General features: G+C 56.4%; 1 protein-coding gene and 1 long non-coding RNA gene across 3 annotated transcripts; one reads left to right on the plus strand and one right to left on the minus strand.

Annotated features, from left to right (window-relative positions):
• Positions 1–115: 115 nt before the first annotated feature.
• On the minus strand, positions 116–5,161 carry LOC121136196. The gene is made up of 2 exons (XR_005873331.1): positions 5,118–5,161; positions 116–2,068 (listed from the first exon to the last, which is right to left on the minus strand). It is a non-coding gene; the product is annotated as an uncharacterized LOC121136196 (long non-coding RNA).
• Josd2 (Josephin domain containing 2) lies at positions 279–3,715 on the plus strand. Of its 2 annotated transcripts, none has more exons than XM_013124252.3 (6): positions 279–416; positions 586–643; positions 1,020–1,182; positions 2,556–2,681; positions 3,197–3,391; positions 3,475–3,715. In XM_013124252.3, the coding sequence occupies exons 1-6, from the start codon at positions 375–377 to the stop codon at positions 3,572–3,574; spliced, it is 684 nt and encodes a 227-aa protein (XP_012979706.1). In that variant the 5' UTR covers positions 279–374; the 3' UTR covers positions 3,575–3,715. The 2 variants fall into 2 exon arrangements, with proteins under 2 accessions (XP_012979706.1, XP_012979707.1); XM_013124253.3 differs by having other exon boundaries at positions 1,023–1,182.
• Positions 5,162–14,976: the final 9,815 nt, after the last annotated feature.

Genomic DNA, 14,976 nt, shown 5'->3' on the forward strand with positions numbered 1-14,976 from the left:
CTCTTTAGTTCCTTATCCCCTAACTCTATTACGTCACGCTTCAACACACCGTGTGTGACGCCATAGCAGCGAGCGCATGAGCATACACACAAACCAATTTCCTGGAAGCTATCGCGAGAGTTCAAGCTACTACATTTCCCAGAAACCTCTAGGTAGTAGTGAGCCCTGGGGGTGCTTGAAAACTGGCTGTGTGGTCCGACGGGAGTTGTAGTTCCGTGCTGCAGAGCGTCCCCGGCGAACTTCCGAACTGCGAGGCCTATTTAGGCGTCCCGTAGGCCTTCGGGAATCGCAGTCCGGGGCGCTCAGGCTGTCGGGAGCTGTAGTCCGTCCCGCCTGCCCAGTCAGCGTGGTACCACCCGGCCGCTGCCCAGGGAATGAGAAAGCGGCCGGTCCCAGCGAGCAGAGAGGCCGACGGGGTGAGGGCCAGGCGAGCGGCCGTGCGGAGGCGGGTGGGAGCGTGCCTGGTTGCCAGGTGACAGGAAGAGCAGGGGCTCCTGTTGCTTAGAGACTGGGAGAGGGCCTTGTTGCCAGGAGACGGGAGGAGAGAGCCCTGGTTATTGACGAGGGGTAGTCTTTCGTTGCTAGGCGACCAGAAGAGACCCTGTTACCCGGAGACCGGGAAGGAGGAGTCCTCCATTGCTAGGTGATCAGAAATCGGACCGGGTTACCATGGGGGTGGGGTGTACCCTGTTGCTTGGGAACCAAAAAGGTATTGTTTCCTAGGGACAGAAGGGACGATACTTCGTTGCTAGGTTACAGTGATCCGGACCTTTTTGCTTAGAGACATGTAATGGGGGTGGGTCTCTATTGCCAAGTGGGCAGAAAAGAGCCTTTTCCCCCTGGGACTAGTGCTTGAAGATGCCTCTATGCTCCGGAGACAGCCTAGGTCGCAGGGTCGTATCCTCCCAAGCTGGCCCCAGTGCCTATCTCAGTGGCTGTTGCCCAGGGACACCGGAGTCTGGAGACCCAGATGACCGTGACCCTGGGTTCCTAACCCTGTCTGCTTGTACCACCCCCAGCAGGAGCCGAGGAGGGCATGTCTCAGGCCCCGGAAGCGCGGCCGAGCCCACCGTCAGTGTACCACGAGCGGCAGCGGCTAGAGCTGTGCGCCGTCCACGCTCTCAACAACGTCCTCCAACAGCAGCTCTTTAGCCAGGAGGCTGCAGACGAAATTTGCAAGAGGTGACTGCCGGCCAGGTCCTGGCCCTGGAAGAGCAGGGCTGAGAAGCATGGGAGCCTGCCTGGGCACTAACAGGGCCGGGCTCAGATCCTGCAACTGTTACCTGCTGCCTCCCACAGCCTCGGCTCCAGCTTTGGCCTCAAGCTCTCCTACCTGAGCCGTTGGCACAGCCTCCCAGCTGCCTGGTTTTCTCCTCCTGCCCGTCCTGCCTGCCCCTCTTGTGCATTTATCCCTCTGGGGGCCCCTAGCACTCCTAGAGTCCGTCATCCTGAGCTCCAGGGCTTTTGGTGCTCTGGTCCTTACCTGCCTGTCTGCAGCTCCATCCTTCACTGCTCTCCTTGGCCCCAAATGACCCCACTGTGGCGTCTCTGAGCTCTTACACAGGCTGTTCCGTGTTACAAAAGACATTCCTTCTCTTCTTGGTCACCTAGGTGCCTCTCAGAATTTCAGCCATTACTTTCTTACGAAACTCTCTCTGTTCCCACCTGTAGGCCCCCAGTCCTCCCACAGACATCCCAGGCTGCAGTCAGGTCCACATCCAGAGGCAGCCCTTATGTCTTCTCACTGCTGCTCACCCAGCATCCTCATCCTGTAGCTCTACGTTGGGAGATAGCCATCCCTGCACCAGCTTTCACACGGGGGCATCGGAACAGCAGGAGCAATAAGAAAGCTGGGGACACAGAGCAGACAGAAGGGGTTCCCTCCATGTCACTGCTCCCCAGGGGTCCAGCTCTTCAGAGGAGCGGGCTCACCTCTGGAGAGAGCTAGAGGGAAGGCTGGGGCACCAGGGACAGCTGGAGACAGGAGGCTGGTAAGAGCTGAGCTGTGCAGGGAGCACTTGCCGCTGGAGGAGGCGTCTGTCCTGGGGGTCTGGGGCACCAGGGAGGGCTGTGAACAGAGTAGGGCAGGGTGTGACCAAACGAAAGAGGCATTCTGTATTCAGATACGGGGACATGAGTGGCATTGTCACTCGGGAGCTGAGTGCCCAGCTGGGGGTTTGATGGCTCCTCTTCTAAAAGACATGACACGGAGACCAGTCTGGAAAGAGGCCGTGGTGAGAAGGGATAGGTGGAAGGGCAGAGGCTTTGTCCAGAACTCGTGGGAGTCGTGGGAGAGGGGGGAGTAGGAGCATGGCAGCTGGAGGCTGCCGGAGGGACAGACCAGAGACCAGGAAGGGTCGAGTGGAAAGAGACAAAGCTGCAGCCAGGCCAAGAGAACGGGTGTGGGGATGGGAGGAGAACGGGGCTTGGGGCCTGATTAGCTGTGTGGGGCTTAAAGGAAAGTCAGAAGCCAGGCTCTGGGCCGTACCTGCTGTGTGAGAAGGTGAAGGCCTTTCCAGGGTCCCCAACCTTGGCTCTGCCCCCTTCACCCCCAGGCTAGCCCCCGACTCCCGGCTGAACCCCCATCGCAGCCTCCTGGGCACCGGCAACTACGATGTCAACGTGATCATGGCTGCCCTGCAGGGCCTGGGCCTGGCCGCTGTGTGGTGGGACAGGAGGAGGTAGGGCCGCGGCCGTGGCTGCCCTGACCCCGGGTGTGGGCTGCACACAGGGCGGTTTGAGGCTCTGGCTGATAGAGACTGACTGACTGGTGGGCTAAACTGATAAACTTGGTGCCAGTCAAAGGGGTGGTGTAGGGTCCAAGTGAGTGACTTGTGGCTGAGGTGGGGAAAGATGGAAACGGGGTTAGGAGTGAGAGCAGCCCGTTGGCCCAAGGCACAGCTGAACTGGGAACTGGCCTGGGCTGCGTATGGAGACCCTGACTCAAAAGGGCCAACAACAAAAGTTGAGGGGCTGGGGCTCCACTGGCAGCATGCTTACCCAGCATGCATGAGGCTGGGGTCCCATCCCAGCACCCCATGAACTGGTGTACCTGGCACACCCTGCCTAAACAAAACCAAGGCTGAACTCGGCAGGGAGAGGGTGGCGGGTCAGTGGGTGGCGCGTGGCCTTTCTGAGGAGCGGAGCAGTATCCAAGGGCCTCTAGAGCCTCATGCTGCGTCCCTCCCCTCCCCAGACCGCTGTCCCAGCTGGCCCTGCCCCAGGTGCTAGGCCTGATCCTGAACCTACCCTCTCCTGTGTCCCTGGGGCTGCTGTCCCTGCCACTGCGCCGCCGGCACTGGGTGGCCCTGCGCCAAGTGGATGGCATCTACTATAACCTGGACTCAAAGCTTCGGGCACCTGAAGCCCTGGGGGATGAGGATGGTGTCAGGTGAGTGGTGAAGGGACAGGTGAGACCAACGGAACTATCCCGCCCGGGCTGCCCGGGTCTCATCTCCCCACGTCTCCCTTCAGAGCCTTCTTGGCAGCTGCCCTGGCCCAAGGCCTGTGCGAGGTGCTATTGGTGGTGACCAAGGAGGTGGAGGAGGCCGGCTGCTGGCTGTACACAAGCTGACGCGCTGCCTGTGAACCCTTGCCGCCTCAGGCCCGAGCGCCTGGGAGGAGCCTGCAACTCCACGCCCCAGGAGCCTGCTCCTACCCTAGAGTCCCGCTCCCCACCAACCATTGCTGCCTCAATAAATCTGCTCTTTTGCTATCTTGTCTGAGCTCCTGAGGACTGCTCTCGGTCACAAGCCAGTGCCCAGAGGGAGACAGAAGCCAGAAACCAACATGTCGTCATCCCCAAAATGAGTAGGGTAACATATGATGAATCAGGGACCACTGGTGAGGAAGCAGGCCAGACAGTAGGCCCCAAGGATGGCCGTGGGTCCGGCAGCCTATGACCACGGACCAAGACTTCGCAGGTGCAGGGGGAGCTGGGCCGCAGATAGGACTGGTTGTAACCAGCCTCCCTCGGGAGCAGCAGGACTTGGCGGGTGAGTGGGTGAAGGCACAGGGCCCTTAAAAGTGGGAGGCCAGCCCACTGGAGCCCATTAAGAGTTTCTGATCCCCACGGAGAGAGCCAGCATGAGGGGTCTGAAGCTGTAACGGGCTTGGTGCTCCTCATAGCAACCTCAGGAAATCGGCACAGCTGCTGCCGTTTTCTCAGGCTGTGCTGGGCCACCAGAGAAGGGTCAGTTGGGCTCAGCCCTGAAGTAGGTGAGGGACGGACAGCTGTTGGAGGAATATTTTCCCAGGGCACCAGACTGGAGCAGACACCCAAGCCAGACATTCTCAAGAGGCTGGGAAACTTGAGGGGCCCCAGAATTGGAAATTGCTGATGTCCCCAGAGTGCTACAGCCCTGCTGTCATCACCACAGTTATTTGGGGAGGTGTTGACAGACAGGCCTATCTGGGACAGTGGAAGAGACTGGAGCCAGGAGGAGGGCCCAGATAGGCACACCCTGAGGAGTCGCAAGAGGAGAAACAGACAGCCAGGGTCTGTGACCTGGTGATGGATTCATCTGGGGATGAAGGCCACATCCTGCACCATGTTATCTGGTCCCCAGGATTCCGAGGTCAAAGGGCAAGTTGTAAAGTAAAAACCCAGGGCAGCATGTGGAGGACACATACTGAGTTGCCAGCCCTGGAGCCCAGGACCCTCCCTGCCCCCTGGCCTCCCAGCCCCTCTCTGGGTGTCCTCTCTCTGTCCTCAATATGTGTCTGGATTAACCCTTCCACCACCCCCCAGTGTGTGTGTGAGTGTGTGTGTGTGAGAGTGTCTGTGTGCGTAAGTGTGTGTGTGTGCATGTGAGTGAGTGTACGTGTGAGTGTGTGTGTGAGTGTGTGCGCATGTGTGAGAGTGTGTGTATGTGAATGAGTGTGTCTGTGTGTGTGTGCGCGTGCGTGTGTGTGTGTGAGTGAGAGTGTGAGTGTGTGTGTGTGCACCCTTACCCCCTTTTTAAAACAGTCTCGCTGTATGGCCCAGACTGGTCTCAAACTCGCTCTGCCCCTCCTGCTCAGCCACCCACGTGCGGGAATTACAGGTGTATGCCACCACACCCACTTCCCCACCTCTCCCTGGCCCTGAAGTCCCGCAGGGTCTCTGGGCCTCTTACCTTCTCTGCGATTCTGCTGCCCTCTTTCCCGTCCAGCCTCCTCCTAGCCCCCTCCCCCCACCCCCTCCACCTGTCGCCTGTCCAGTTCCGAGTAGGGGACAGCTGCCCGGACTCGCTGTTTCTATTCTTGGCCTGAGTGGTGCAGCCTGTGACATCCCAGGTGCACCCTCAGCTGTGACCAAATAAGGTTCTAAACGGGGAGCTGTGGAGGGAAGGGCGCAGGCCTGCACACTGATTCAGCGCCTCGTGTTTGCCCTTAGTGCTGACCTGGTGTCCCCACTGACACCCCTCTTCTGAGGAGAGCACCCTTGACCCTAGCATGCCTCACCAGGCCTGTCCTGAGGCTGCTGGGCTCCTGGGGTTCCCTGATGAGGGTGTGGGGCTCCAAGCTGACCTCCAGGGCCGCGGCACCCCGGGAGAGTGGAGGGTTGGCGGCCGCCTGTACAGCTGTTGCTGGCTGTGCTGACAGCTGAGGCTCAATTTAGCTGCAAGGCCAGGATCTGGCCAGATAAGGTGTGGATAGGGCCAGGACCGCCCCTATGGTGCCCCTTAAATTGCAGGGCTTGGGCTGGGGCCGGGGGCGCAGACACCGAGGCCAGGTGAGAGGGTCCTGCTGCCGTGGTGGCCCGCAAGGCGCCCGGTGTCTCTCCACCTGTCTGCTTGCCTCCCACAGCCTCCACCCTCTCCTGTGCCTCTCTCGGCCTGCGACCTCATCTCCGCCCCCACCTCCCACACACATGCTCCATCCCTCTGTCTCCGTCTCTGTTCTCCCTCTGCCTCCATCTCTGTGTCTGATTTTCCCTGCCCCCTTCTCGCTGCCTCTGTGTCCCTCCATCTCTGTCTCTCAGCCCAATACTTTCTGTCTCTGATGTTCTATGTGTCTATCTCTTGGCCTGATTTTCCTTATCTCTATATTTCTTTCCATATCGTCTTTGTCTGGCTCTCTCCATCTCTCTGCCTCTCTCTGATTCTCTGTCTCTCTCTCTGTCTCTGTCTGTGCGTCTCTGTCTCTGTCTGTCTGTGTGTCTCTGTCTCTGTGTCTCTCTGTGTCTCTGTCTCTGTCTGTCTCTGTGTCTCTGTCTGTGTCTGTCTCGATGTCTGTCTCTCTCTCTCTCTCTCTCTCTCTCTCTCTCTCTCTCTCTCTCTCTCTCTCTCTCTCTCTCTCTCTGCCTGGTTGTTCCAACCCTTTCCTTCCCATCTCCTATTTTCGGGTCTCTTTTCCTCCCTCTCCGACTCTCTCTCCCTCGGCTGGGGCCGAAGCCCTGTGTTCTTTCCTGAATAAAGCTGGTTCTGTCCTGGCTCCCCCTTCTCTGCCTCCGTCTTTCCTTCCCCCTCTGCCCCCACCCATGCCCAGCCCAGATCCTGGGTGAGGCGCTCAGTATTGGCAGCAGGGTCACTCCCCACACAACAGGAAAGAGGGGTGGAGAGCAGGAGACCAGAGCGACAGGGAGGAAGGTCAGCCCGGAGGAGGGACAGTGGGTCATGGGATTCAGAGGCCAGGCAGCACCCCACACCAGGCAGACTGGGCTCCCCTCCCCCTCGGACCAGGCTGTGCCAGTCCCAGGACAATGCACCCTTGTCTCCTGCCCTGACAGCTGGGGGCTCCTGCCTCCCGCTACTGCAGAGGAGCTGGTGGCTTTCTGCTCCACCCTAGGTAGGGGAGTGACCCTGAGGGCCAGGCCTGGGGCATCTGCTACCTCCTGAGCCCCAGGGCCCTTCTGGTCACCCTGGTGTTTGTCCACCCTTTCTACCCTCCGCCCCCTCTAGCTCCGCTGTCCCTCTACTGAGTCCTCCCTCCCCATCCAGTCTGCCTGGCTCCTCCCCTGTGAGCACCTGCTGTGCATGAGGTCCCAGACTCCCACCCATTGTCTCTTACTGGTCTCCTCCCTCTCTGCCATCCTGGGAGAAGGGGTGAATGCGCTCCACTCACCCTCTTATCTCTTTCCACCCTCCCCTCCCCTCCCCTCTCACTGCTTACTCTCTCCCAAGACAAAGAATGCATTTATTGAGTGCTGCTAGTATGCATTCTCTCTGGTCCTCCATTCTCCACTGACAATGGCCTCTGCCAGCCTCTGCTTCCTGCTTCTCTCTGCCTGGGCATGAGGGCACTTATTGGGCACCAGCAGTATGCTAAGCTTTTTATAAACACTTTCTTCCTACTGCACCCCACACACACTCACCCCAGGAAAGGGAAGGGGCACTAATTGAGCACTGACTGTGTGCCAAATAATCCACACCTATGCTCTTTCGGCCCTGTCTCCTCTGCAGAGAAGCTGCAGCCCTTCCAGGAAGACGGGTGGGGTGCCCTTTGGGTGTACAGCTAGGGTTAAGATGGGCCAGCATGCTCTGGGTGTTAAGGCGGGAACAAATGAGGAAACTAACCCTGACGGGGGAGGGTGTGCCCCCAGCTGGCCTGGGCCCCCATTATGCTCTCTGCCCCACCTAATGGGAGTCTCACTCTGTCTCTCGCTGTCACGCGCCTTCTTCCTTTGACCTTGTCCCATCTCTACCCACATGATATGGCGGACAAAGCTCCTCACAGGCAATGCAGTACCTAATACTTGGGTCATCACCCAATGCAGGCACTGCCGCTCTCCCGGGCAGCCATCTGTTCCTCCTCTCCTCCTCGTCCTCCACTCCCTCCTCCTCTCCCTTCCTCCTCTCCTCTTCCAACTTCCTCTCCTCCTCCCCTTCTCTGGCTCTCCCTTTTCTTCCTCTCCATTTCCTTCCCCTCCTGTACCTCAATCTCCTTCCCTTCCCCTTCCTCTTCCATCTCCTCTGCTGCTGCTTTTTTCCGTTTCCTCCTTCTTTTCCTCTAATTCTTTCCCCCCTTCCCCTCGTCCTCTTCCTCCTCCTCTCCTGCCCCCTCTCTTTCTCCACATTCTTCTGCTTCTCCTTCTCCTCCTACATCTTTCTTCCTGCATCTCCTCATCTTGTCCTTGTCTTCCTCCATCTCCTCATTTATCCCCTTTTCTCCTTCCTTCCTGTTTCCTCCTGATGCTCCTCCTACTCCCTCTTTTCCTCCCTCCTCCTTTAACTCTTCCTCTGCTTCTAGCTCCTAACCCTTCACCTACTTTTCCTTCCGTTCCTCTTCCTCTTCTGACGCTCTTCATCCCTTTTTCCTCTCCGCCGCCTTCTCCTCCATCGCCGCCCTCCCTTCTCTCTCCTCCTCTCCTTCCTCCCCTTTGTCTCCTCCCCTCCCCCTCCTTCTCCACACCCTTCACTCCCTCTCCTCCCACCAGTCTCCATCTCTTCTTCCTTCTCTGACTGTTCCTCTTCCTCCACCTCTTCCTCCTTCTCTGACTGTTCCTCTTCCTCCATCTCATCTTCCTTCTCTGACTGTTCCTCTTCCTCCATCTCATCTTCCTTCTCTGACTGTTCCTCTTTCTCCGTCTCTTCTTCCTTCCTCCTTCTCTGATCATTCCTCTTCCTCCATCTCTTCCTCCTTCTCTGACTGTTCCTCTTCCTCCATCTCTTCCTCCTTCTCTGACTGTTCCTCTTCCTCCATCTCTTCTCTTCCTTCTCTGACTGTTCCTCTTCCTCCATCTCCCTTCTCTGACTGTTTTTCTTCCTCTAGCTCTTCCTCCTTCTCTGACTGTTCCTCTTTCTCCGTCTCTTCTTCCTTCCTCCTTCTCTGATCATTCCTCTTCCTCCATCTCTTCCTCCTTCTCTGACTGTTCCTCTTCCTCCATCTCTTCCTCCTTCTCTGACTGTTCCTCTTCCTCCATCTCTTCTCTTCCTTCTCTGACTGTTCCTCTTCCTCCATCTCCCTTCTCTGACTGTTTTTCTTCCTCTAGCTCTTCCTCCTTCTCTGACTGTTCCTCTTTCTCCGTCTCTTCTTCCTTCCTCCTTCTCTAATCGTTCCTCTTCCTCCATCTCTTCTTCCTTCTTCCTTCTCTGACTGTTCCTCTTCTTCCACCTCTTCTTCCTTCTCTGATCGTTCCTCTTCCTCCATCTCTTCCTCCTTCTCTGACTGTTCCTCTTTCTCCATCTCTTCTCTTCCTTCTCTGACTGTTCCTCTTCCTCCATCTCTTCCTCCTTCTCTGACTGTTCCTCTTCCTCCATCTCTTCTTCCTTCTTCCTTCTCTGACTGTTCCTCTTCCTCCATCTCTTCCTCCTTCTCTGACTGTTCCTCTTTCTCCATCTCTTCCTCCTTCTCTAATCGTTCCTCTTCCTCCATCTCTTCTCCCTTCTCTGACTGTTCCTCCTCCTCCATCTCTTCTTTCTTCCTCCTTCTCTAATCGTTCCTCTTCCTCCACCTCTTCTTCCTTCTCTAACTGTTCCTCCTCCTCCATCTCTTCTTCCTTCCTCCTTCTCTAATCGTTCCTCTTCCTCCACCTCTTCTTCCTTCTCTGACTGTTCCTCTTCCTCCACCTCTTCTTCCTTCTCTGACCGTTCCTCTTCCTCCATCTCTTCTTCCTTCCTCCTTCTCTAATTGTTCCTCTTCCTCCATCTTTTCTCCCTTCTCTGACTGTTTTTCTTCCTCTATCTCTTCTTCCTTCTCTGATTGTTCCTCTTCTTCCACCTCTTCTTCCTTCTTCCTTCTCTGACTGTTCCTCTTCCCCATCTCTTCTCTTCCTTCTCTGACTGTTCCTCTTCCTCCATCTCTTCTTCCTTCTCTGACGGTTCCTCTTCCTCTATATCTTCTCTTCCTTCTCTGACTGTTCCTCTTCCTTCACCTCTTCTCTTCCTTCTCCATTTCTTTCCTTCTGTCTTTCTTAATTTCCTTCTCCATCTCCTCCTCTCTTCCTCCTACATTGCCTCTTCCTCTGGCTTCCTGCTCCATCTTCTTTTTCCAGCTTCTCTACATCTTCTCCTTCTCTCCCGTTTCCTTCTCCTCCTCCATTCCCTTCGCCTATCCCTTCACCATGTCTCTTCTTCCCGTCTCCAACCCCCTCTTCTCCACCTCTTCCTCTTTCCTCTGGTTCCTTCTCTCCTATAGCCTCTTTTGTCTCCTCCTGCTCCTTCATCTCCATCTTGTTTGCCTTGCTCACCCCTCCCATTTCCTTCCTCTTACTCACCTTTCTCCTCTCTCTCTCCTTCTCTACCCTCTCCCTCTTATGTAACCCATGGTCTCCACACTCTTGCCCTCCCCCCCATTTTCATCTCCATCTTTTTCAATATCCTCCTTCATGCCTTCCTTCCCCTACCAGCACCATCCTACACCTCAATACCCCATCCTTTCCTCCTCTCCTCCAACACACCTCCCTGTCCTCTATCACCTTGCTCACCCCTCCTCCCTTCTGCCGGTGTCTCTTCACAATACACTCCCCTGCTCCATCTTGCCCCTGCTTGCTCTCCTGCACCTCTGCTCTCCCCTTCACACCTCCCTTACGCTGCCTCTCCCCGTCTCCCGCATTTCTCTCTTCTCTTCTGACTTCCTTTCCCAGTTCCTCTCTTCCACTCCTCTACTCCATCCTCTGTCCTTTCCTTATCCCCCTCACTCATTTCTTCCAGGCTTCCCTTGCCTCATCTTCTCTTCCTCCTTTATCTCCTTCTATCTTTTTCCTACTCCTTCTGTTTCCTCCTGCTGCTTCATCTTCTCTATTTTTCTTCTCCTCAACTATCTCTTACTTCACTCCCCAAATCCTCTTCTTCCTGCGACCCCTTCATCTCTTCCTCCTCCATTTCCTCCTTCATATCCTAAGCTTCCATACCTTCCTCCTATATCTCCTTTGTTCATCTCCTCCAACCTCTCCCCTGTCTGTCCCCTCCTCCACATCCTCCATATACTCCTTCATCTTCCTCCTTTCTCCTATCTTCACCCACTTCCTCTTCCTTTCCTCTCATTTTCAATTCCATCTCCTCTATTTTCTACTCCTCTTTCCGTCCTCCTCGATCGCTCACGCCTGTCCTCACCTCCATCTTTCTCCTCCTCCACCATCTCTCACGCCTGTCCTCACCTCCATCTTTCTCCTCCTCCTCTTCCTCCTCCATCTCTCACGCCTGTCCTCACCTCCATCTTTCATCTCCTCCTCCATCTCTCACGCCTTTCCTCACCTCCATCTTTCTGCTCCTCCTCCTCCATCTCTCACGGCTGTCCTCACCTCCATCTTTCTCCTACTCCTCCTCCTCCATCTCTCACGCCTGTCCTCCCCTCCATCTTTCTCCTCCTCCTCCATCTCTCAGGCCTGTCCTCACCTCCATCTTTCTCCTCCTCCTCCTCCTCCATCTCTCACGCATGCCCTCACATCCATCTTTCTCCTCCTCCTCCATCTCTCACGCCTGTCCTCCCCTCCATCTTTCTCCTCCTCCTCCATCTCTCAGGCCTGTCCTCACCTCCATCTTTCTCCTCCTCCTCCTCCTCCATCTCTCACGCATGCCCTCACATCCATCTTTCTCCTCCTCCTCCATCTCTCACGCCTGTCCTCACCTCCATCTTTCTCCTACTCCTCCTCCTCCTCCATCTCTCCACCTGCCCTCACCTCCATCTTTCTCCTCCTCCTCCATCTCTCACGCCTGTCCTCCCCTCCATCTTTCTCCTCTTCCTCCTCCTCCTCCATCTCTCACGCCTGTCCTCACCTCCATCTTTCTCCTCCTCCTCCATCTGTCACGCCTGTCCTCACCTCCATCTTTCTCCTCATCCTCCTCCATATCTCACACCTGTCCTCACGTCCATCTTTCTCCTCCTCCTCCTCCTCCATCTCTCACGCCTGCCCTCACCTCCATCTTTCTCCTCCTCTTCCATGTCTCACGCCTGTCCTCACCTCCATCTTACTCCTCCTCCTCCTCCATCTCTCACGCCTGTCCTCGCCTCCATCTTTCTCCTCCTCCTCCTCCTCCATCGCTCACGCCTGTCCTCACCTCCATCTTTCTCCTCCTCCTCCTCCATCTCTCACACCTGCCCTCACCTCCATCTTTCTCCTCCTCCTCCTCCATCTCTCACGCCTGTCCTCACCTCCATCTTTCTCCTCCTCCTCCTCCTCCATCTCTCACGCATGCCCTCACCTCCATTTTTCTCCTCCTCCATCTCTCACGCCTGTCCTCCCCTCCATCTTTCTCCTCTTCCTCCTCCTCCTCCATCTCTCACGCCTGTCCTCATCTCCATCTCTCTCCTCCTCCTCCTCCTCCATCTCTCACGCCTGTCCTCACCTCCATGTTTCTCCTCCTCCATCTCCATCTCTCTCGCCTGTCCTTACCTCCATCTTTCTCCTCCTCCTACTCCACCTCTCACGCCTGTCTTCACCTCCATCTTTCTCCTCCTCCTCCTCCATCTCTCACGCCTGTCCTCAACTCCATCTTTCTACTCCTCCTCCTCCATCTCTCACGCCCGTCCTCACCTCCATCTTTCTCCTCCTCCTCCTCCTCCATCTCTCACGCATGCCCTCACCTCCATTTTTCTCCTCCTCCATCTCTCACGCCTGTCCTCCCCTCCATCTCTCTCCTCTTCCTCCTCCTCCTCCATCTCTCACGCCTGTCCTCACCTCCATCTCTCTCCTCCTCCTCCTCCTCCATCTCTCACGCCTGTCCTCACCTCCATGTTTCTCCTCCTCCATCTCCATCTCTCTCGCCTGTTCTTACCTCCATCTTTCTCCTCCTCCTACTCCACCTCTCACGCCTGTCTTCACCTCCATCTTTCTCCTCCTCCTCCTCCACCTCTCACGCCTGTCCTCAACTCCATCTTTCTACTCCTCCTCCTCCATCTCTCACGCCCGTCCTCACCTCCATCTTTCTCCTCCTCCTCCTCCATCTCTCACACCTGCCCTCACCTCCATTTTCTCCTCCTCCTCCTCCATCTCTCACGCCTGTCCTCACCTCCATTTTTCTCCTCCTCCTCCATCTCTCACGCCTGTCCTCACCTCCATGTTTCTCCTCCTCCTCCTTCTCTCACGCCTGTCCTCACCTCTATCTTTCTCCTCCTCCTTCTCCATCTCTCACGCCTGTCCTCGCCTCCATCTTTCTCCTCCTCCTCCTCCTCCTCCATCTCTCACACCTGTCCTCACCTCACTCTTTCTCCTCCTCCATCTCCATCTCTCTCGCCTGTCCTTACCTCCATCTCTCTCCTCCTCATCCTCCTCCATCTCTCACGCCTGTCCTCACCTCCATGTTTCTCCTCCTCCATCTCCATCTCTCACGCCTGTCCTCACCTCCATCTTTCTCCTCCTCCTCCTCCACCTCTCACGCCTGTCCTCACCTCCATCTCTCTCCTCCTCCTCCTCCTCCACCTCTCACGCCTGTCCTCACCTCCATCTTTCTCCTCCTCCTACTCCACCTCTCATGCCTGTCTTCACCTCCATCTTTCTCCTCCTCCTCCTCCATCTCTCACGCCTGTCCTCACCTGCATCTTTCTCCTCCTCCTCCTCCTTTTCTCACACCTGTCCTCACCTCCATCTTTCTCCTCCTCCTCCTCCTCCTCCTCCTCCATCTCTCACGCCTGCCCTCACCTCCATCTTTCTCCTCCTCCTCCATCTCTCACGCCTGTCCTCACCTCCATGTTTCTCCTCCTCCTCCTTCTCTCACGCCTGTCCTCGCCTCCATCCTCCTCCTCCTCCTCCACCATCTCTCACACCTGTCCTCACCTCACTCTTCTTCCTCCTCCATCTCCATCTCTCACGCCTGTCCTCGCCTCCATCTTTCTCCTCCTTCTCCTCCATCTCTCACGCCTGTCCTCACCTCCATCTTTCTCCTCCTCCTCCATCTCTCATGCCTGTCCTCACCTCCACCTTTTCCTCCTCCTCCTCCATCTCTCACGCCTGTCCTCACCTCCATCTTTCTCCTCCTCCTCCTCCATCTCTCACGCCTGTCCTCACCTCCATCTTTCTCCTCCTCCTCCGTCTCTAACACCTGTTCTCATCTCCATCTTTCTCCTGCTCCTGCTCCTCCTCCATCTCTTACGCCTGTCTTCACCTCCATCTTTCTCCTCCTCCTCCTCCATCTCTCACGCCTGTCCTCACCTCCATCTTTGTCCTCCTCCTCCTCCTCCATCTCTCACACCTGTCCTCACCTCCATTTTTCTCCTCCTCCTCCATCTCTCACGCCTGTCCTTTCCTCCATCTTTCTCCTCCTCCATCTCCATCTCTCACGCCTGTCCTCACCTCCATGTTTCTCCACCTCCTCCATCCCTCACGCCTGTCCTCACCTCCATCTTTCTCCTCCTCCTCCTCCATCTCTCATGCCTGTCCTCACCTCCATCTTTCTCCTCCTCCTCCTCCATCTCTCACGCCTTTCCTCACCTCCATCTTTCTCCTCCTCCTCTGTCTCTAACACCTGTTCTCACCTCCATCTTTCTCCTGCTCCTGCTCCTCCTCCATCTCTTACGCCTGTCTTCACCTCCATCTTTCTCCTCCTCCTCCTCCATCTCTCACGCCTGTCCTCACCTCCATCTTTGTCCTCCTCCTCCTCCTCCATCTCTCACACCTGTCCTCACCTCCATTTTTCTCCTCCTCCTCCATCTCTCACGCCTGTCCTCACCGCCATTTTTCTCCTCCTCCTCCATCTCTCACGCCTGTCCTCAACTCCATCTCTCTCCTCCTCCTCCTCCTCCTCCATCTGTCACACCTGTCCTCACCTCCATTTTTCTCCTCCTCCTCCATCTCTCACGCCTGTCCTCCCCTCCATCTTTCTCCTCCTCCATCTCCATCTCTCACGCCTGTCCTCACCTCCATGTTTCTCCTCCTCCATCTCCATCTCTCTCGCCTGTCCTTACCTCCATCTTTCTCCTCCTCCTCCTCCTCCACCTCTCACGCATGTCCTCACCTCCATGTTTCTCCTCCTCCATCTCCATCTCTCTCGCCTGTCCTTACCTCCATCTTTCTCCTCCTCCTACTCCACCTCTCACGCCTGTCTTCACCTCCATCTTTCTCCTCCTCCTCCTCCATCTCTCACGCCTGTCCTCAACTCCATCTTTCTCCTCCTCCAC

Source organism: Mesocricetus auratus, unplaced genomic scaffold (genome assembly GCF_017639785.1).
Source record: "Mesocricetus auratus isolate SY011 unplaced genomic scaffold, BCM_Maur_2.0 Super-Scaffold_100054, whole genome shotgun sequence".
Taxonomy (NCBI): domain Eukaryota; kingdom Metazoa; phylum Chordata; class Mammalia; order Rodentia; family Cricetidae; genus Mesocricetus; species Mesocricetus auratus.